The sequence below is a fragment of the Triplophysa rosa genome, linkage group LG13, assembly GCF_024868665.1.
Source record: "Triplophysa rosa linkage group LG13, Trosa_1v2, whole genome shotgun sequence".
In the NCBI taxonomy this organism is placed as follows: Eukaryota; Metazoa; Chordata; class Actinopteri; order Cypriniformes; family Nemacheilidae; genus Triplophysa; species Triplophysa rosa.
In genome coordinates, this window is record NC_079902.1 from 18,571,457 (window position 1) to 18,593,071 (window position 21,615).

At 36.9% G+C, this 21,615-nt stretch overlaps 1 protein-coding gene across 3 annotated transcripts in view; it reads right to left on the reverse strand.

The window, feature by feature from the left end:
- Positions 1–21,615, reverse strand: part of fstl5 (follistatin-like 5) — a 119,061-nt gene that overhangs the window by 70,818 nt on the left and 26,628 nt on the right. For all 3 annotated transcript variants that reach the window (XM_057349905.1, XM_057349903.1, XM_057349904.1), the window contains exon 4: positions 14,196–14,444. In XM_057349905.1, the coding sequence (XP_057205888.1) occupies positions 14,196–14,444 (249 nt within the window). The remainder of the gene's footprint in view (positions 1–14,195; positions 14,445–21,615) is intronic.

Here is a 21,615-nt window from a genome sequence, read left to right on the forward strand (position 1 = left end):
CACTCCAAGCATGCATCCAAGGGTACAATCAATCCTCTACTAGATAACCAGGTCCTGTCATAGAAATATCAATATTACACACTGACCCAAAACAAACACTAACATTAATCAGCCGTGTGGTCTCGTGTGTTATGAGAGTGTGTATGAAAAACTAGATCACAATGTTACAAACAATAAGCAGTTTTTAAGCATCAGGATTTCAAAAATGTTATAATATATAGCTTCAAATGAAACTCAAAACACTGATTGCTACAGTTCGCCCTTGTCTTTAAAACTAAAGCTGACCTAAAAAAGTCAACACGTGCTTCAGTATTGTCGACAGTAACAGGACGCCCCGTTCATTTACTGTGTGTCCAAGAATGGGCACAGGGCAGCGTGGCATTGGGTCTTTGTGTAATCGGACTGCTGGTGATAAACGAAGTAATCTTCAGTATTGACAAGCGGCTCACTCAAGCTTTCTTTTTGAGTTGGCTTGTTGGGAAGGTCTGTCAGTCAAACTGATGGGGCTGTCCTGTACAAACTCTTCACCGCAGAGCCTGAGCAAACCACTCGGGGTTTAATCAAAACACCAGCCACTTTTTTTCGATTGGTAATGCATTACACTGAAATTTAGAGGATTCGGTTGGGTAATTACAAAGTGTCTTACAATCGACTTATGTGCAATGTCGATGGAAAATGTGTTGGCTTGACAATGAAAAGTAAAACAATGTATTCACAAAATATACATGTAAATACATGTATGTAAAACCCTTCTATGCATTAAAGCAAAGTAAAAAACGTGTGTTCCACAAACATACATATCTCATTGAGTTTATAATACAATAAAAGATTACACATCATCGCTGTCCTTCTGAAACCTTGTATGTCCAAATTTGCTGTTTTTCAGGAAATGGAAAAACACTGTACTTTTTAAATGATTAAATACTGTATTGTAAAAGTTGACAAGCACTTTTTATTGGTTAGATATTTGCAAAACCCATGACAAAAATAAAGGGTGACTAATAATAATTAATGGCAAAAAATACAAATCACAAAATATGGAGATGTGAGGTTTCAGAAGGACAGCTGCGATATGTTTAGAAACATTAAATCTAACACATTATATTAAAATCAATGTTTTCATTTTGCTCGGTGGTGGTATTTTGAAACAGAAGAGTGCCCACTGTGAAAACACATCAGTAGAGATGTGTGTTAATATTACAACAACAAGTTTTATTTCACACTTGATCAACTTTGATGTTAATTAAACTCATTTGGAGTGCAAATGACTTACTAATATTTCTACTAGTCCCATCTAGACCTTTATGTATAAATAGATTTTTCCCATCATTTACTACTATATATACACTCACCTAAAGGATTATTAGGAACACCTGTTCAATTTCTCATTAATGCAATTATCTAATCAACCAATCACATGGCAGTTGCTTCAATGCATTTAGGGGTGTGGTCCTGGTCAAGACAATCTCCTGAACTCCAAACTGAATGTCAGAATGGGAAAGAAAGGTGATTTAAGCAATTTTGAGCGTGGCATGGTTGTTGGTGCCAGACGGGCCGGTCTGAGTATTTCACAATCTGCTCAGTTACTGGGATTTTCACGCACAACCATTTCTAGGGTTTACAAAGAATGGTGTGAAAAGGGAAAAACATCCAGTATGCGGCAGTCCTGTGGGCGAAAATGCCTTGTTGATGCTAGAGGTCAGAGGAGAATGGGCCGACTGATTCAAGCTGATAGAAGAGCAACTTTGACTGAAATAACCACTCGTTACAACCGAGGTATGCAGCAAAGCATTTGTGAAGCCACAACACGCACAACCTTGAGGCAGATGGGCTACAACAGCAGAAGACCCCACCGGGTACCACTCATCTCCACTACAAATAGGAAAAAGAGGCTACAATTTGCACGAGCTCACCAAAATTGGACAGTTGAAGACTGGAAAAATGTTGCCTGGTCTGATGAGTCTCGATTTCTGTTGAGACATTCAAATGGTAGAGTCAGAATTTGGCGTAAACAGAATGAGAACATGGATCCATCATGCCTTGTTACCACTGTGCAGGCTGGTGGTGGTGGTGTAATGGTGTGGGGGATGTTTTCTTGGCACACTTTAGGCCCCTTAGTGCCAATTGGGCATCGTTTAAATGCCACGGCCTACCTGAGCATTGTTTCTGACCATGTCCATCCCTTTATGACCACCATGTACCCATCCTCTAATGGCTACTTCCAGCAGGATAATGCACCATGTCACAAAGCTCGAATCATTTCAAATTGGTTTCTTGAACATGACAATGAGTTCACTGTACTAGAATGGCCCCCACAGTCACCAGATCTCAACCCGATAGAACATCTTTGGGATGTGGTGGAACGGGAGCTTCGTGCCCTGGATGTGCATCCCACAAATCTCCATCAACTGCAAGATGCTATCCTATCAATATGGGCCAACATTTCTAAAGAATGCTTTCAGCACCTTGTTGAATCAATGCCACGTAGAATTAAGGCAGTTCTGAAGGCGAAAGGGGGTCAAACACCGTATTAGTATGGTGGTCCTAATAATCCTTTAGGTGAGTGTAAATCACACGTGTCTGATCATTGAACTTGGTCATGTGTGTGTCTTTAAATGCATGCAAAGGGGTTTCAGGTTTTTGATGCTGTCAATATATTGATATTGTATGTTTTATTATCCATGGAAATGTACAAAAGCACATTTTTCATAAGAATAGCTATGAAAACAAATGAGATCACCTTGGAATATAAGAAATGCCTGATAAACACGCCGATAAGAGCTCGAGTGGATATAATTCAAGACATTTGTCTATGTCACAAAGACTGAATTCAGTACTGCTCTTACTAAAATCATCCCTTTCCCATGTTTTTCTCTCTTTTTCTGCTCCAGAAGGTGCAGAGGTAGAGAGAGGGATAGTAAGAAGAAAGCAAGGTGCTATCTATGAACACTAACCCGTGCTCTTTTGCTGTCAGGCAAACTACATACAGAAAACTAGTACATAGAAAGTATAAATAAATAAATAAAAAACCTGACCGCTATGAATGACCAATGTATACGTGGTGACCCTGCACGTAAAATCCAGGGTAAAGTCTCAATTTTTTATGAGCATAAAAGTTTGATTTTACCATTCATTTTACTATAATTTGAATCCTTAACTTGGCCTTACTGAATCAATAGTAAAGATATCAAGATTATATTTTCGAAGAATGTTCATTTCATTCTGTAGGAGGATTTAATGTAGAAACATTAAATCACATAAAAACGACTTATACTGTAATACAAAGCATTAATAAGCAAACTAAGAACAACTAGAAAAAAACTCACTTTGATTAATTTGTCATGTTTTTGTTCTGATTCGAGGTTTCAGGGTGTACTTCATTAAAGTTTTTATTTATTTTTACACAACATAATGAACGTGACAGTTAATGAGCTCCCGGGGTCGACACAAAAAACCATGAAATACCCGTGACAATCAAAGGACACCAGAAGTGTTTTATCTCGAGTATCAAAATGCATTTTGATACCCTCCCACCAGAATTAAAGGCTTTTTTTATCCCGGCTGTGAAACCCGTATACATTTAATATTCAGTTACCAGTAGTCTTTGATGGATAAAGGTGGCGAGCGGAACATTGAATGTCTGCCGTTACAGAGTGACAGAGGAGGCCATGATACAAGAACAAAGGCAAACAGCCAAGCCAAAATCTTTTAGAGTCCAGCACAGCGTGACATTTGTGTTATCACAGCAAACTTAATACTGACTGATAGCAAAACTACAAATCCTTGCCCTTTTGAAAAAAGTCTGAAAGTTGTATCAAATGTTAGCCATTTCATTCCATACAGAGGGACAGTTTGTAATTTCAGTGATAGGAGAGACGGCGGGAGAGTAAATTTTGCTTCACTGCCTTAAATATACATCAGAGTTATCTTAGAGATGAGTAAAAATCTCAGAGTGAATAAATATATGAATTTAAAATAAATAATATAGTCTACTATGTAGACTATTTAAAAATTATACATAAAAAAATAACATTTCATATGTGAATATTATAGGGAAAAATATATAGAATATACATTAGTCCTATAGGATTTGAAACAAGTCTGGCTCACAATAATGCATGCAGGTAACACCTCGACTGTTCGTTTTCCACTTGTTCCAGAAAGACAAGAGAAATTGTCTTCTAGCCTATTTCACTGCTTTACTAAGATTGATGACAGCAGCCGTCGGCTTCTGGACGAAAAGATCCATGAGACAATTCTGAGCCTCAATTCCCCATATGACAGCAATTCTACACAAAATGGGCCATTGACTTTTTTCCTTTAAGCAGTCCAATTCAGCCAAACATCACTACGGCTAAATGCACAGAATACATCATCATTCCAGCGCAATAAGAGAGGTGAGATACATCATCCATCTACTCCCGGACCAATGTATGTCCGCGACGAAATAATACCATATTCCATGGGCGGCTAACGAAATTAGGGGGTCTAAATTGGGACAGAGCATCTCCATCAAGACAATGAGTCAATTACCCTGAATGTTATGTCTCCACTAACTATGCCATCCATCTTCTTTATGCTGCTTCTGTCTTATTAAATGAATCGGTCAAAAAAAGTGAACAAACATGGAGTTTTCGATTTCATTTTCCTACCATATACTTATATCTTCAGAGACACAAGGTTTTCAGGGTTTAGCTGTTCTTATCTTCTAATAATGGCTACTGCAGCCGTCTTCAATATTTCAAGAGAACGGTGTGGACTTTGAAGTGTCCAGAATCAAAGCACTTCGATAGAGAATGCCATTTAATCATTAACTTCAACAGATGAGGGGATTTACAGTGAACTTCCAGGAAATCCTGTTGAGGTGAACAGAAACACTTTTCAGGTACATCTATTCATTTGGTAGCACCTCATCATAAGGTCTTTATGGTCATTAATGATAAGCATTGCATTAGCTAAAATTACTTAACAATATGAAATACCATTATAGAAACACAAATGATAGAAACACAAATATTCAATAATGCAGTAAAGTAATATTAAGGCATAGAATATTTGGCTTAAAATATGTACTAGCAAATGTTACATGTTATTTTTAATAATAAATTAATAAAAGAATAATACATAAACAAAAGTATGATTCTTTATTCATGTTTACTAAAGAAATTACATCGCGTTAACAAACTGAACTTTATTGTGAAGTGTTACGGTCAATTTAGGCTCAGCCTCAGATGTCACGCCCGCGGATCAAAACGTCTGATGCATAAGGCACACTTTTCTGGAAACACTTCAGCATGTTCAAAGTCGTCATCTGATTGGTTGAATTTCACAGGACTTCCGGGAGACGTGCGTGTCGCGTTCTTTAACGGTCTGCATGGAAACAACAAAGCCTTCTGATCTAAGAAGTAAGCTGTCGTGTTTACAACGGTTGCTATAAGAGTTCTTCACGATCGACTACACGCTTTATTCTTAAACGTATGCGAGGTTCATGGCATAAACTTATAATCATTGTTGTTTCTGTTAACTTTTGACACGTTCGTGAATGTACATCGGTCTGTTACTGCGGAGAAATTTGGTTGCTTTACTTGTCAGACATATGGCCTCTTGGCCGGGCCTTGGTCAATGAAAGCAGCGATAAGCTACCTTCAGTAGCGAGACTACAGTCAATTTTACCTATAGCCTATAAGAGCTAAAAGCTGAATTGCTTTGAGTAAAGGCCTGTTCATAACAATAACTTGCACTGTCACGATAATGAAATTTGGCTACCTTCTTAATAAAGCTTTAACAAAAAAACCCCAGATGTCTGTGTTTTTTTGTACATGATTGTGGAATCGTAATAAAGTTTCTGTCTCATTTGGTTTGGTACAGATGTGAAGCGATTGTGACTCTGCTACACTAATCCTTCTGATGATCAGATTATCCATTGGGGGTGGGTTGAAACGTTTAATCAAGCCTCCCTGATCTTCACCATACATGACCTCATACTTTCCTATTCAGCTTCAGCTCTTCAGCGGAATTACAGACATTAAAATATGAGAAAACCCACAACACACATCAGCTATACTATTTCTTTATCCCATTAAAAACAGCTCTCTATATATTAGTAATGAACAGCCCTATCTGTCTTTACTCAAAGTGTGTAAAACTGTGGGCTAGAACCCCAAATGTTGTGTCTTTGAAATATGTTTTTTTGTTGTTGTTGTTTTGTTTAAGACCTAAAAAGAAAATCTAAATGATAAATTGATAAAAACAAGTGTATGCTCTTGTTGAGATGGCTTGCTTTTTGTACAGTAATTCCATGTGTCCTTCTGACAGACGGTGTGATCCGGTATAACACAACTCTTAAAGCATAGTCCTACACAGAGGTGGGTAGTAACGCGCTACATTTACTTCGTTACATTTACTTGAGTAACATTTTGGAAAATATGTACTTTTTAAGTAAAATTAAAAGTGAGTACTTTTATTCTTACTTGAGTAAATTTCTAATAGAAAATCTGTACTTTTACTTCGTTACATAACTTACATTGCGTGACGTTCCTTCGTTCCTTCATTTTAAAATATGCTTTTTAAAACACGTTGTTTATTTCAAGGTTGTTGTCTCTTTTTACGTGCATTTCCGAGTGATCGATTCTTTTGAGTCGATTCTTTTGAAAGCATTAATTGAACAATGGGCAAAACCATTTGAATAGGCTAATGAATCAGTTCAAATGATTTGTTCAGTTCGCAGCACGATCTGAATCATCTGAAGCAGGATTACTCACTCCTCGTAGCGCCAAATTTAAGAACACAAAGAGCGTTGGATGAAGTGGATATTAATATATATCTATACAATCAAAACTGCAAATGTGTCATATTGTTTGCCAGCAATGATAAATGCCCGCCATATGTGCGCACCCGCGCGACCTGTTCGTCAGACACCGCAACATGCGCGTTACCTGTCAGACACAGAGACGTGGGCTTGCAGAAATATACATTTGAAGAACAGAAGGAAGAAAACGTGTTGATGGGCGTGTGGTTCACTGTTTACTGTTTGTTTACAGGTAAAAGCGTTTCACAACACACACGTGACACAACACAAGAAAACATGAGCTTTGTTCAAAAATGTGTATTTCATTTAAGAGAGCACTGCAGATGTTCTAGATCATCTTAGGAAATGCCCTGAGTTTAGTTCATGCTTTAGTTTGACATGGTCTATTATTCTAAATAACTACATTGACATCAGGACTAGATGAAATTTACAGAAATGCTTGTCTCTTCTGTGTTTGTCTATTCTTTAGTCTCTCTAGTATATTGCAAAGATATCTGCTTATGATAATTAAGAATATTGATTAAAATGTAATATTAAAATATTGGCGTTAATATTAATTTTATGTAGTAGGCCTATATAATCAGATACAAAGTAACTAAGTAACTAGCTACTTGAGTAGTTTTTTCATTGCATACTTTTTTACTTTTACTCAAGTAAATTTTAAAATAGTGACTTTTACTTTTACTTGAGTAACAATTTCTCTAGTTACTTGTACTTTTACTTGAGTAAAGATATTGGCTACTCTACCCACCTCTGGTCCTACAACGTCTGGCATGGAATTTGTCATGTTGTTTCTACAGTAGCCCTAAACGGATCTGCAGAGCGCGTTTCATAAATACGTTATCTCCTTCGGCAAAGAAGCTAAAACGTGACGACATCTTAGTTCTGTTTCAGCCACCCAAGTACTTTGAAAGGGATGGGGGAGGGTTGGACTGAGACATTGGTTGCAAGTTGCAACCTCACCACTAGATGCCGCTAAATTTAGTACACTGGACCTTTAACTAAAACTATCAGAACATTCATGTTTATCGAATTAAAATTGCCTCAGGAATAAACTTAAATAAGTTTATGTTGAGGCACTAAAATTGTTTACTTAAAACTAAAACTAAAATAAAAATCTTACAAAACAAATAACAGAATTGGTTAAAAATAAACTAAAATGAACACCAAAACTAACAATATAAAAATAAAACAAATTCAAAATATTATATATATATATATATATATATATATATAGATAGATAGATAGATAGATATTTTTCAACAAGTGCTTCACAACAACCACACAAAAAGAAGGATTTTTAGTAAACTCCCAACATTTTCTGTTTCAGTTGTCCCAACGTTTTGTACAACAGCATCCGAATAAGTGTGTGAGAATAAGAGATTGCCGTATGTCTGAAATAGCACATTAGTATGAAGAATTAATGAGGGGATTTCTGTTTGATATACCTATGTACACAGCAGAAAAATGAAGGGTTTCGTGACAGGGGCTCATGTATAATAAGAAAACAGTCATTAGAGTAAAGCAAGTTTCTCTCTCTCGTTTGCCCTGTCTTGTATGGTTTGATTATTTTTTAAACTATCACTTTATATCGTTAGGCCATGTTTCAGCATCTCACAGGTAGCATGCTGCTATAATGTGCTCATTAGCAGTCAGGACGGCAGTGGGAGGGCTGGCAGGGGTGGGTCTCTCTCACAGGACACCACAGCTGTCTCTCCAGGGACAGAGCTTTAATTAGTTGTCAATACTGCTGTGGAGATGCAGACTGTACAGGGTTCTGTGGTCCAGAACTCGGCTGACACTCTTACGAGTTGACATGCCTGGTCGTGTGCAACAAGTCATGTGGGCGGTTATATTTCCATGCGGGATGTTAAACACGAGTCAACTATTTGTACACATTCTATAGCTTCCCAACGTGTCTTCTACATGACTCTGGTAAAGAAGTTTGAAACAACATGACAATGTTTCAGGTCAGATCTTTCTTAAACACCCACATGTTGATCCTGAGGATTCTTCCTTTTTCGTTTCTATCAAGACTCGACCCTCCTGTGTTGTTTGTCATTAAAGAAAACATTAAAACATACGTGACATTTGAGGTGTTGTGTTTATACTTGATTTTTACTGAATTTATGAGAACTGATAAACAAATATTAAGCCTAGCTGAAAAACATGGTTCAAATGTCCCTCATTGTTACATACTGTAATATGACAAAACAACACAAGAAATTCAATTAAATTTACACACGCTGCATGATTCTCTGACTAATGCACACAATGTATAAAGTAAAATCTTTCCAGTTATTTATTGTGATTTACTTTTGTTTTTAATGTGATGTATTTTAAAGGATTAGTTCACCTTCAGAATGAAAATGCTGTCATCATTTACTCACCCTGTTGTCATTTTAAACCTGTGTGATTTTCTTTCTTCCGCAAAACACAAAAGAAGATATTTTGAAAAATGTCGGTAACCAAAAACCGTTGGTCCCCATTGACTTCTATTGTATAGACACAAAAATTTTTGTCTAAAACATTTTGTCTAAAACATTTTTCAAAATATCTTCATTTGTGTTCTGCAGAAGAAAGTCATACATGTTTGAATTAACAAGACGGTGGGTAGGTAATGACAGAATTTTAATTTTGAAGGTGACCCATTACTTTGTAATATTTTTGGCAAGAGTCAGATTCACCTCATACAGAAACACTGGTCAGAAAAGAGTTTATTCCTGTTTTAGAAATAAAAAACATCCCTCTAAAATCCACCAATTCAGTCTTCAAAGAAAATGAGCTGCCAGACATTTGAAATACACTGGACAAAAGTTTTGGGAAGTCTTATTAACCATGCCTATCAGGGGGCGTCCCAATACTTGTGTTTATAGTGTAGTCACTCTGGCCTGAAGCCTGTCAGTCCTATCAACATCCACATACGCTGAAACCCAGAAGAACACAAGCTATGCATAAGGTTGACCGATGGCTGAATGAAGTGACATCAGACAGAAAACAGCCTTCATTAATTCCTCATTCTCGTGAAATAAACTGAACTAAAGGGGAGGGAAAAATGAGATGAATGTATCATCGTCAAAACAACTTGAACAACCTAAACTTAAACACTGCGTGGAGAAAAGTGCAGAATACTAAAAGAGCCATTTCGTTTCGCCTGCACAAAGTCATATGGCGGCGGGTCTTTGGAATGAGAGACTTAATTGAAGCTTTAAGGTCTTTGCACATACAGTCCGAAATTTTCGTATGCATTTTTCGTATTTGGCTCTTGTTTGTACGGTGTCTCTGAATTGTTAAAAAAGGCCACTCAAAATGCTTGACAGATGCGAAGAACGCATAAAATCGAACCCGTTCCAAAAATTTTTATGACGGACGAAAATATCGGAGGCAGTGTGTAAATGTGATTGACATAACGTGAGGTCGTATTTATTTTTTAACGTGCGGAAATTTCGGACGCAAATTTCAGACTCAATGTGCAATGGGCTTAAGAGTCAGAGAAAAATCTTAATGGAAGGATATTTTTCTCTTACAGTCACTAAGGAAGAAAATCACCCCTTTCCCCCTCTCTGACTGACAGTTAAAATAGTCTTTTGAGATGTCTGCCCATTATTCATTACGAGTACTCTGAAAGAAACTTTGACGTGAACTATTTTGTCCATTTGTTTCTATGATACACTAACACAAGCATAATGCAGTATAATTTTACAGAACGTGAACAATTAGAAAAGCGTTTACACTTTGCTTTGCCAGCGTGACAGCTTGCGTGCCATGTTTATCCTTACACACAAGCTCATGCCAAACCACACAGCCCTGAAGGCAATCTGAAGCCTTTTCTTTGGCCAGAGAGAACTTCTTCACTGTCTTCCCGCTGGGACGGGGAAGATCTGTAGCCCACAGCATATGTTGTGCGATGTTTTATTGCTTGATGTTATGGCCTCTGCCCTGCTGCTCTAAATCTTTGCTATATGGTCAGCAGATAGTTTGAGAAGAATCAGCATTCTCTTGACATTCCTTCAAACTTTCATCCTTCTGTTTTGTTCATTTGCTCTGGCGTACACATAAGACCCTGATGACCAGACCCTGTCATATCAGTATGTGTAAACACCGACTGGTTGGACAATAAAATGGCCTGACAAGAAGGAAAAATGGAAATGCTGAGTGTAAATGATGCATTCGAGAGACCTGGCATGCAATTGTTTGGTACCTAATTGGCCCTTCGCTGCGTGTGTCCGATGCATAAATTGCTTGTTTTATACGCTGTATTATACAATGTTAAAGACCTCAAGGAATCAAAACTGGAGATTTGTTGCGTTTAGTTCATGCGTGTTAGCTCCCTCTATGGGCTAGTGTACCTCTAAGGTTAACAAAATGAAAACAGTACTTTTTAGCAGATTTTTAATTGACAAATGCATTTAAAAGTAGGGCTGCACAATATATTAAAATGATTGAAATATGACAAATGTGCATATCACAATATACATATTGCAATGGTTTGCAAATGTTAAGTCTAATCGACGTTTCAGGTTGATGCAGATAGCAGAGTGACTGTTCTTGGTGTGTGGAAAATGATCAATAACCAGAAATATATATTTTAAAATATATATTAAAATAAATTAATACATTCAGTCGCGGAACAATGAAGACACCACTCCTAAATCAGTTTTTCTCATTTTAAAATTTACTAGCCTATTTACAGGTATGTGTTTAGGTAAAATTATCATTTTTGTTATATTGCATATTGCATTTTTATACTTGTAGAAAATGAAAACTGGAGAAACAGGTCAAATTTACAGAAAAGATGGTCTGTGTCTTTTCAGACCTCAAATACTGCAAAGGAAACAAGTTCATATTTAAGCAATACATCAGTAATATTTGTACAAATTTGGAATGGTCTCTTAATTTTTTCTATGGCTGTAAATACATTTTATTTTATAGTTTAAAATAATTTTACAGACTTAAAGCATTATTGCATCGCATATTGTATATCATATATATTTATCAAGTTATCCTATATTTCAGTTTTCAATATTGTGCAGCCCTATTTAAAAGTGGCATTTACAGTCATTTTCTTTTTGGGGGAGAAACTACACAATAACATTTATGACTCAACTACAGATTTTTGTCCAATCAAACGCTTGCTCAAAAGAGAATATTCTCTCTAATACCACCTGCAGCTGATCATCAAGTTCATTTAGGCATTTAGCAAAAACATTTTATCCAGTGACTTACAAACGTGAGCAAGACATTAAGCCATACTTCATAGGAGGCATAGCAAATCATGGTTCATGGCAGTGACACTACTATATCTATATTAGCTTTTAAAAAAAGAGAAAAGCTCTTACCCAAACATCCAGTTTCAATAGAAAAACTATAGGGAAGTAAACCATTGTCGAGCAATTTCTGTCATGTGGTCTTTAACATGGTCCGTGTACACCACATTCCAATCTGAATTTCAACTCCCAGTTTTATTTAAAAGACAGAGAGAGACTGATTGACAAGTGAAAACATGAGAAGATAATGCGGTCAACAGCACCAATCTCACCCAGAATAAAAGCCTTCCACCAAAGCTAGTCATCTTTCCGTCTCCCCGTCCACCTCTTTCACCGACAGGTGGGAAACAAAAAAGTTCAGATAACGACCCTTATTTCAGCATTTATTATAAAAAGCCTGTTCTTTTTGTACCAGAATGATAAATGTGCATAGAAGCTGCATTCACGCTCTCAACTCTCCCGAAACCCAGCACAATAATAACAGCGGGTGTACACCTGCCTATTAGGGCACATTTGATACACTGCTGATAATTAGAAAGCGTAATTATCCAATCTAATCATCTCTCTAATTACCTACTGTATGCAATTTCATCTTCAGAGCTCCCAATCGAGGTGAACAAAGCAAGCATTATCAAAAACCACATTCATGATTATCTATAAAAAAATTAAACGAATTACAATCATATCCTGCAGGGTGAGCTATGTTTCACCAATGCACAGAAAATTGTATTAAAACCAAGCAGACACCAGAAATTCATGAATATTTAAAAGGCAATTTTGCAATCAAGTGTCGTGGTGCCTCCTATGAAACTTTAAAAGGCCTGATTTCAATAGCAAAAGTGTCTGTATTTGGATGAAACCAAAAAGAAAGAACTGAGGTGAGGTGAGGCGAGTCATATCTACCCTAACCACACATTTCCTCGGCTCTCTAAACTTACACTGATTGGCCCAAGCCGCTCAATGTCATCCCTCTCAGTCAAAGGTTTGATTCGAGAGGCCGTCGAGAGGTCTGATTACTCAGTCAGATTGTGAAAGTGCTTGGCCTATCCCCTGCATGCGATCTTTCTGATGGAAAAGAGAAGTAAGTTGGTGATTGCTAAGAGTTTTTCCGCACATTAGAATGCTGTGGCGGGGGAGTCAAGACGGTTTATCGGTATAACACACTTCACAAGACGTAAGGTTCAAAAACAGCTATAGAGAAAATAATGCCTCCACAAATCAAGTCAAAGGTGATTGTGGCGAGAAAAAAAATGGAGAAAAACTTCAGCAGTTAAGTGGATTCAGTTGGGAAAGCCCATCATCCTCCCCTGGCAAGACACATTATAATCAATATACATTTATTGTGCCATTTATAGTCTGTCAGGGTTCAGTGTATGCGGCCGATGTTAGAGAACAACTTATAGTCGACAAAAAGTTTTTCAGAGGCTATAGAGCAGCAGGAAAACATTGTTTTGTAATCCATCAAAAGATTTCAAAGTAGGCTGTTAGTATCATGAACATATTTTAACTGCAAAAAAGGGTTCATTGCACTGCGTTGGTGCTTTTCAAGAAATCTATAGATGCATAAAAAACTATTTACAACAGTAAACGCTAATAACTCCTAAGAAACCAACACACATCCCAAGCTCATATTTGCACTGTTCCAGTGATATGAGGAACAGTTCTTATTTCTACATCAGATTTTACAAGCAAAATTGAATATGGACATGTTGCGCTCATTAGTGGTCATTACTAGTCCATTAGTGAACAAAATTTCTGGGAATCGCATCTTGTTTATTAGAGCGAACGAAACGGCGTCACTCTTCCTGGGAAAATACATTTCGTCAAGCTACATTTCCTGACTATAGAAGCACCATGATGTGCTGTTATTAGTACTCGCTCTACATATTTCCACATGAATCGACTCTTCAATCAACAGAAGATGGTTTTGCAATGCAAATAATAAGCACATTAAATAGCTTTAAACTAATATTTCTGTGTCTCTTGCGTCATTACGCAAAAAAAATTGCATTTTACGAACTTGTACATCTCAAAAAGGCACATCGCCTGAAAGCACGTCGCCTGCAAATCACACATAAGCAAAATACACCATAATGCAAGCGTCACACAGGTCCCGTACCTTTGTAGAAGCATTCCTCGCTGTGCATGATGGTAATTCTCTGATGGGCCACGCAGGAGGCTCGGTGAAGCTCACAGTGGTTCTGGTAGAGTTTGCCGTCGGACCCGCACACGGGTTTGTAATGCGGCTTGCAGCGTTCCAGACACTGACATTCTCCTTCACCAGTTTCTCTGTTCACCACACAGTGCTTCCCCAAACCACAGTACTTATGTTCACAGGGCCCAGAAAAGCTACCCTGACTGAAGAACCCTGCGGAGACATTAAAAGCCAAATAATGTTTATTTGAAATACAATGCAAATATGGCAAACCTTTACATGTTATGGTAACACAACATTAGTGTTGGTAAAACTAAGAGACCAATCCAATTTTTCATTTAATCAGCATTGTGTCGTGACCATTCCAGTCTCTTGAATTTCAACAAAATCAAACCTCAGGAGTGACAAAGTCATCCAACAGCAATGTGAAAGACATTATAACATTATAACAAGACACATGAAAACTGCGGTAAAAATCGATGTTATTAAATAAAACATTTAATGCATGTACAAATATTACTGTTGTTGTGTGAAAAAATACAGAGCATCTTTTCTGTTACATTGACCTCTTTCTCCAGTTTTTATTTCCTGCAAATTGAATGCAAATGGAAACAAATTTTTTATTTGCAATTTGGGAAAAATATTTTTATGATCATAAAAATGATCATTTTACCTAAACACATACCAATAGTGAATTCAGAAAAACTGAAAATATGTGCATATGTGTGTGCGCCATACCTATAAAAGCTAAAGACCATTAGCTATATCCAATAGCAGTTTCACTCCCATTTCTTTGCCCTTGGCCAAGATGGGACAGAAAGGTTATTAAAGGTTAAAAGCAGCCCCATCCTGTGGAACAGCAGGCCCATCAGAACCGATAGATTGTAAGCAGATGTGACAGGCTAAGCTCTGGGATTAGAGTGCTGAGGTGGGATAGAAAGTAGTGAGCTAAAGTCAAAGTGGCCATTTCACCCAGAGGTCAGCAGCCTATCAGTTTTCCCGCCCTCTATAGGAACACCTCAGGGGTAAAGGTCTACACAAGCATCACACAGACACAGAAGAGTTTGCGAGAGTTCAACCTTTGAAGCTATTCCTGCATGATGGGTTTTCTGACAGTCGCCTTTCTCAGTAATGCTTATTCAAGGGGACACATTTCACGCCCCTGTTTACACCTGATATTAACACCCGTCTGGAGCGATCGGATCACAGACAGCTGAGGCACGCTAGCGTTTCCACCTGGTTTTTAAGATCCATCACCTGTAATCTGAACAGGGTCTCTTATTTTATAATTATAAATATCATCTAATACGAGTGTTTTGTGAATTTAAAAAAATGTGAAACACAAAAATCGGCACCGTTTTTTTTTTACATTTTCAGCAAGAATGGCTGTTGTTTTAGTTATTTTAATCAAGCAGCTGTTTTAAGTGAAGTGTGTTCATCTGTATGCGTGCTTCACATGATTGTTTTTTTCTCAGCTTACCCTAAGAAGTGCCATGAAGTCTTGTGCCTGTTCAATACTGTCTTAGGCACATTAGATGCTTCACCAAAAACATTTTCAACATGTTGATTTAAATCTTTTGTGTTTGGGTCTTAGCTGGAAATATCAAAATAGATTTCCAAACATTCTTGCCATTAACATTTGATAGAGATTTTAGTATAAAGAAAGAGTTCAGACAGTATAGCCCACACATTTAGATCTGATCTCTCCATCTTTGAGAAGTCTCCAGGTAGTTTGTTCAAGGAACCTTGGGGATGTTGCCACAGTTCTAATGGATTTATGCTGTGTAGTTTTTCATCTTTATGCAATCCCAGACTGACTCAATGATGGCTTTAGGTCTCTCTGTGGGCCATACCTGTTGAAGAATTCCTTGTTAATACAACATTTTCACTTATTGCTGTCAAGGAATGTTGGAAATCTTTATGAATATTTAGTGAAGCAAAATGTAAAAAACAATCATCTTAAAAACAGTTTAGTTACATTTTTTAATTGTGCTATCAGACATTTGCGCAGTATATGTGCTTTTGTGATCAGATCATAAATCATTTTTGATCCTGCTTACAGGATCTTATATTTAGATCTCATTTTTGGCAGCGATGTCAGATTTTACCAGATGGAAATTAATAGCAGGTGTAAATGGCCTCATTGAACACAGTGTCATTGTGGCTCAATTTAGATCACGTAAAACCTTTCTGTTCCTCCATGAGTTTCACCTCACATTTTCAGTCCACTTGACAACAAGCATCTTTTACAAACAAATTTTTTTGGCAAATTGCACACAGAATAAAACACACAAAATAAAGAGAGGAAAGAGAAAATAATTCAAGCAGTGATCTGGCAAGTGGTCATCGTGCCGTACAGTTGCTTTTACACCTTCAGACATCGACTACCTTCAGACATCGACTATTAACACTTTGTTCTATCCGTATGAATAAGACAGCTATGAATAAGCCCATGGTACACTGGTATAAAAAAACACTAGAATATATTTTAGCAGTTTAATAGTGACACTAGTAGTGCAGAAATCACACACTTCATCTTGAAAACACATTTGATTTGAAGTATCTACATCAATTATGAAGGTTACAGCAAAATACAACGAAGAGTTGGCATGAGTTCAAAGCCTTTTTATTGTATCCAATTAAATGATGACCTCTTTTCATCAAGAAGCACATAATGAAGACCTTCTCACTGCAGGTTGCTGTAGTATAAAGAGAAAATTGGCTTTTGCCAGCAGGGTGGACAAAAGCCAAAGCAGACTCACTGCCTCACTGTGAGCACAGTGACATCAAAGACAAATGACTAATTCACTCCCAACGATTCGTTATTGACGACTCAGCTATTTCAAGACAGTATAAAAGGTGCAAGAAGAAGGTCCGACTCTCCGATTCATCCACCGCCAAACATCCAGTTTTATCCTGATAAAAGCCAATGTGAGAAATGCTACACTGAGCAGAATGGAGGAATATATATGGGCTAGAGAAACAATCAATGACTGAACTAAAGTAATGTTATAGAGACAAAAATTAAATAGAGAGAGAAAATGATTAAGTTTTTCTTGACCAGAAGAGGTCAAGAAAAATGCTTGTGTCTGTGGGGAAGCTATGGTATTTGTGTACCTGACACCGGCGGCAAAGCCATGACTGAGCAATAATTGGGCTCCTGCTATCAGACCGCTGCTGATTATAGCAGATCCATGACGTGAATGATAACTAATGAGAGCTCAGCACAGACCTTCAGAGTCACACAGCATCTCTACACACAGATTTAAATGGCAAAGACTTGAAGATAAAAGGACAAGGATATCAGCACTGTACTGATTGTACTGATTTAAAAAGCCTGCAAAATGAAAGGTTGAAGAGAGTGAAATATTAACATTACACAAATAAATGCAAATTATACAAAAATCTATTTGATTTGATTTATATAGCATTTTTTGCATTTGCTGCTAAGCAGCTTTTATGTTTAGAAAACATTTTAACACGGAAACGTAATACTGAAAAAAAAAATGATACAGTAGATCAAGAAAATGATAAAAAATAGGAAAAATAGGAAATGATATGTTGAAAAATATGCAAATGTCACCTCTTAGCAATACATATTGTGGCAAAAAGGGAAGATTTTCATCAGGTGCTATAAGAATTATGAATGAAGTCAATCTCAGTTTGGCAATGCACTCATCAATGCAACATTAATCATATCCAGTGTTGGGTAAGTTACTCTCAAAAAGTAATTAATTACTAGTTACTAATTACATATTCAATAGTGTAATTAGATTACTGTACAAATTACTCTCTCCAAAAAGTATTTAGTTACTTATTACTAATTACTTTCTATATCCTATATCAACCTTGATTAGTTAAGTGATTCAAGGATAGACATGAAAGGGCTCTTTTAATTCATTCAAATAAATAATATTAAACTACATAAAGTACTCTTATTAACTGACCAAAGTATTACAAATGTGAGAATTATACATTAAAGCACAGATTTTAAAGTTAGACTTTGAATTTTGATGTCAATTCCACTATTGCAGACACATACAGTATTACACAAAGTATTTAGTTTAATTACATCAAAAGTAACTGTAATTAAATTACAGAAAAAATAAGAGTAATCCCTTACTTTACTTTTTCAAGGGAAAAGTCTTCTTTTATCCATCTTTTATCCATGAAGATGCCACCAAACCCCGTTTTCTGCATCTACACTGCTTTTCTGTCTTGTTTTTTAGGATACATTAACTTGACAAGGAAATGATCGAAGATATTTAGTCTTGTTTTAAGAAAGAATACATAAGAATTAAGTACTTTTATGTTTAAAACAAACAAAAATATGGGTAAGAAAATTTTACTTAATTAACAGATTTAGCTTATAATATTAATTCTATTTTTTTTCATAAAACAATACTAATATCTTAGGTTACTTTCCTTGTCAAGTAAAAGTATCTTAATTTAGGAATTTTTAGATTATGTGTACTAGAAAACAAGAAAAAAGTGCTTTGTAAGAAATTCCTTTTTTTGCAGCGTATGATTTAAAAATATAAAATTTGTTTCCAACTAAAGTCCTCCCTAGTGTCCCCCCAGTGATTCTCAGCCATTTCCACCACTGATTATACCTGAGAGAAAAGCTGAATTAGACAAAACAATAAGATGCTAGCCGAAAAACGAAATATTTAAGTTGCGTTTAAGCTCACACAGTGATTTGTGTTTATAGAGATTCAGCGAGTCTAACACCTAAACACTACTTTCATGAGTGGTGAGATGGCTAACTTTCAGAGGCTCTGTTTTGTCTCGTTCTTTTTAACGCTGCCCCCGTATTGCACTGTCTTGTCACCACCAAAGGTGTGAGTCCCAGACCATCTGATGTTTTCCAGCACTGATGCCGGTCCACTGGGATTCTGGGTAATGTAGTAAACAACACTCGGCAGCTTACCGCGCCTCTTTAAGAAGCCTCTGTGGACTCAGCTGCTCGGAAACAGAGAAAACAAATCCAGACGAACAGCCTTCAAACAACAGCTTCAAAAGACAACACAAAAACACGCCACGTTCTCCTGCCCCCCATTACCCCTCCATCTGCTGACTCTTTCCCGACAGCTCCGCGATTCATCGAAACAAACCAAATCTCTCTTGGAATCATTGCTGGAGAGAAGAATGAAACATCACTAAACAGTACATCTCATCACCCTGGGGGTGTTATTAACAAGCACCTGACATCGACAAGGTGTATTTATAGAAGTCTTTGCTATGGGAAAGGCAAAAAAACACAAAGTTCCAGGTTTGCATTCATTAAACGCACTGCTATTCAATCACTAAGCACAATTCATGTCTCAGCACTGACTAAATAAAGCGCGAGACTGGAGCGTCTCGAGCGTGATGATCTGAGATCTGCTTCCTCCGAGACATGTCCCTTTGAATCAGTGGTGGTATTATTTTCGTTTATTATTTTATTTTCCTTTATTACCTGACACAGATCGGCGCTAATAAATCTGCCGAACAGAATGAGATCAGTCACGGAGCGCATCAGCAAACCGCAAATTGGAGAGTTAGTCGACGACAGCGCATAGCAGGCATGTCAAAGTGAGCATTATTGAAAACGGAGCACCATGCAGTAATTCACTAACAGTATTTGATTTAATAAATACAAATACCTTTCATGATGAAGCACTTGTCACCGGTATTAGTCCGGGGCCAAAGTTCGGCTCTTGAAATATGGTCTTTGAATTTATTTTCCGTGTGAAGTCATTTTAAGGCAGCGAACTATTCAACGGCTCTGTTCAAGGAGAGGTTTATTAATTTCATCCTGCTGCATAATACGTGGTGATTCTTTTCACTGAATTCACAGAGAAGTATTGAAAGATCTACGCTATGAAGTCAATGCTGAGTGATTGCTTTCAGACGGTCAATAACGTTTTTTCAAAAAGTTTTTATTTTTTATTCTTTCTCTCTTTGTTGAAACTTTGTACAGTACAATGATTCCTCAACATAAGTGATTTTCTATAAAGAATAACACATTTAAATGAAAAGTACCCGTCTCTGTCCAAGAAAGGTCATGACACAAATCTCAGGTGTAAATAAAGCACGTGGAAAAAAATACCTTTCTATAAAATAATTTAGTCATGTTTTCTCACTGAGTACTTTAAAGGTCCAGTGTATAATTTTTTGGAGGATCTATTGACAGAAATGCAATATAATAAACATGATTATGTCTTCAGAGGTGTATAATGACCTTAAATAATGAAGCGTTATGTTTTTATTACCTTAGAATGAGTGATTTCTATCTGCATGCACTGCGGGTCCCATTGCATGTCATTAAATTTCATACACTGGACCTTTAATTCTCAAAGACAAAAATTTCCACAGCTGAATTTACGTTTTTGGTTTGTTGCAAATGCAGTTGAGCAACTTAGTGTTGAGTACTTCTTCCTGAGACTGTACATTATATTAAGAACAATACCATATATTCTACGTTTATATACTTTTATGTTTCCGTTACTCTACATAGAAATAAAGAGCTTTCTACGTCATATCTGCACTCATGGTATCTAAATACATCAAAGAATGGTGAACAAACAACCATTAGATGGCAACATTGTTTATCTTCAATCAGTCACAAAGAGCTTCTTGTGTATAAAAAGATATCTGCCACTGTTTAAAAGCAAAGAGTGAAAGACACAGTGTCTGATCTTTGAAAGCGTTCTACATTTAATGATAAGCCAGGTGCAGGTGATTTTCTGCTCCCTGTTAAGCAGGGAATATAGTGTTCATTATAAAGCAATGCTATGGCAGAGACATTGGTAACAAGATCAGTCAGGAGGAGAATCAGGAGGTGGGATTCTTGAGCTTTTTTGCATGAAGAGAGTTAAACCCCATTAAAACACAGTCATCATTTATTCCCACTGAGTTATGCTATTTATAAGACAAAACCGCTTCACACTAATTGCACACCCTGCAGAACCCCCCACCACCCCCCACTAACTCACAGAACATTAAAGTCATTGCTGTGGTATTCACGGAATAGTTTGACTTTTTAGTGGATGGTTTTGGCAGTTTATCCATCTTTTTCTCGATGGTTCTGGAGTATCTTGTAGATTGATTGACAATCACAGAACAATACTTTGATGGTTGCTTTTCATAATGAATCTGTCCTAAATTAGATATCTTCAACATGGTCATTTTTAAAGAGAAGAGAGAATGTTCAGGCTTGAGAGATCTCAATGGCTCCACTCCATAACCAAGTTCGCAACATTTCAAGACAGAGTAGACACTCTCCAAAAATCAAAGGCTCATCCACAGGGAAGACAGTATGATTGTTATCCATCTTTATCCCCCATATTCTTAGTCTTTTCCAAACTGCATGTCTATGACAAACTGGGTAAAACAAGGACCC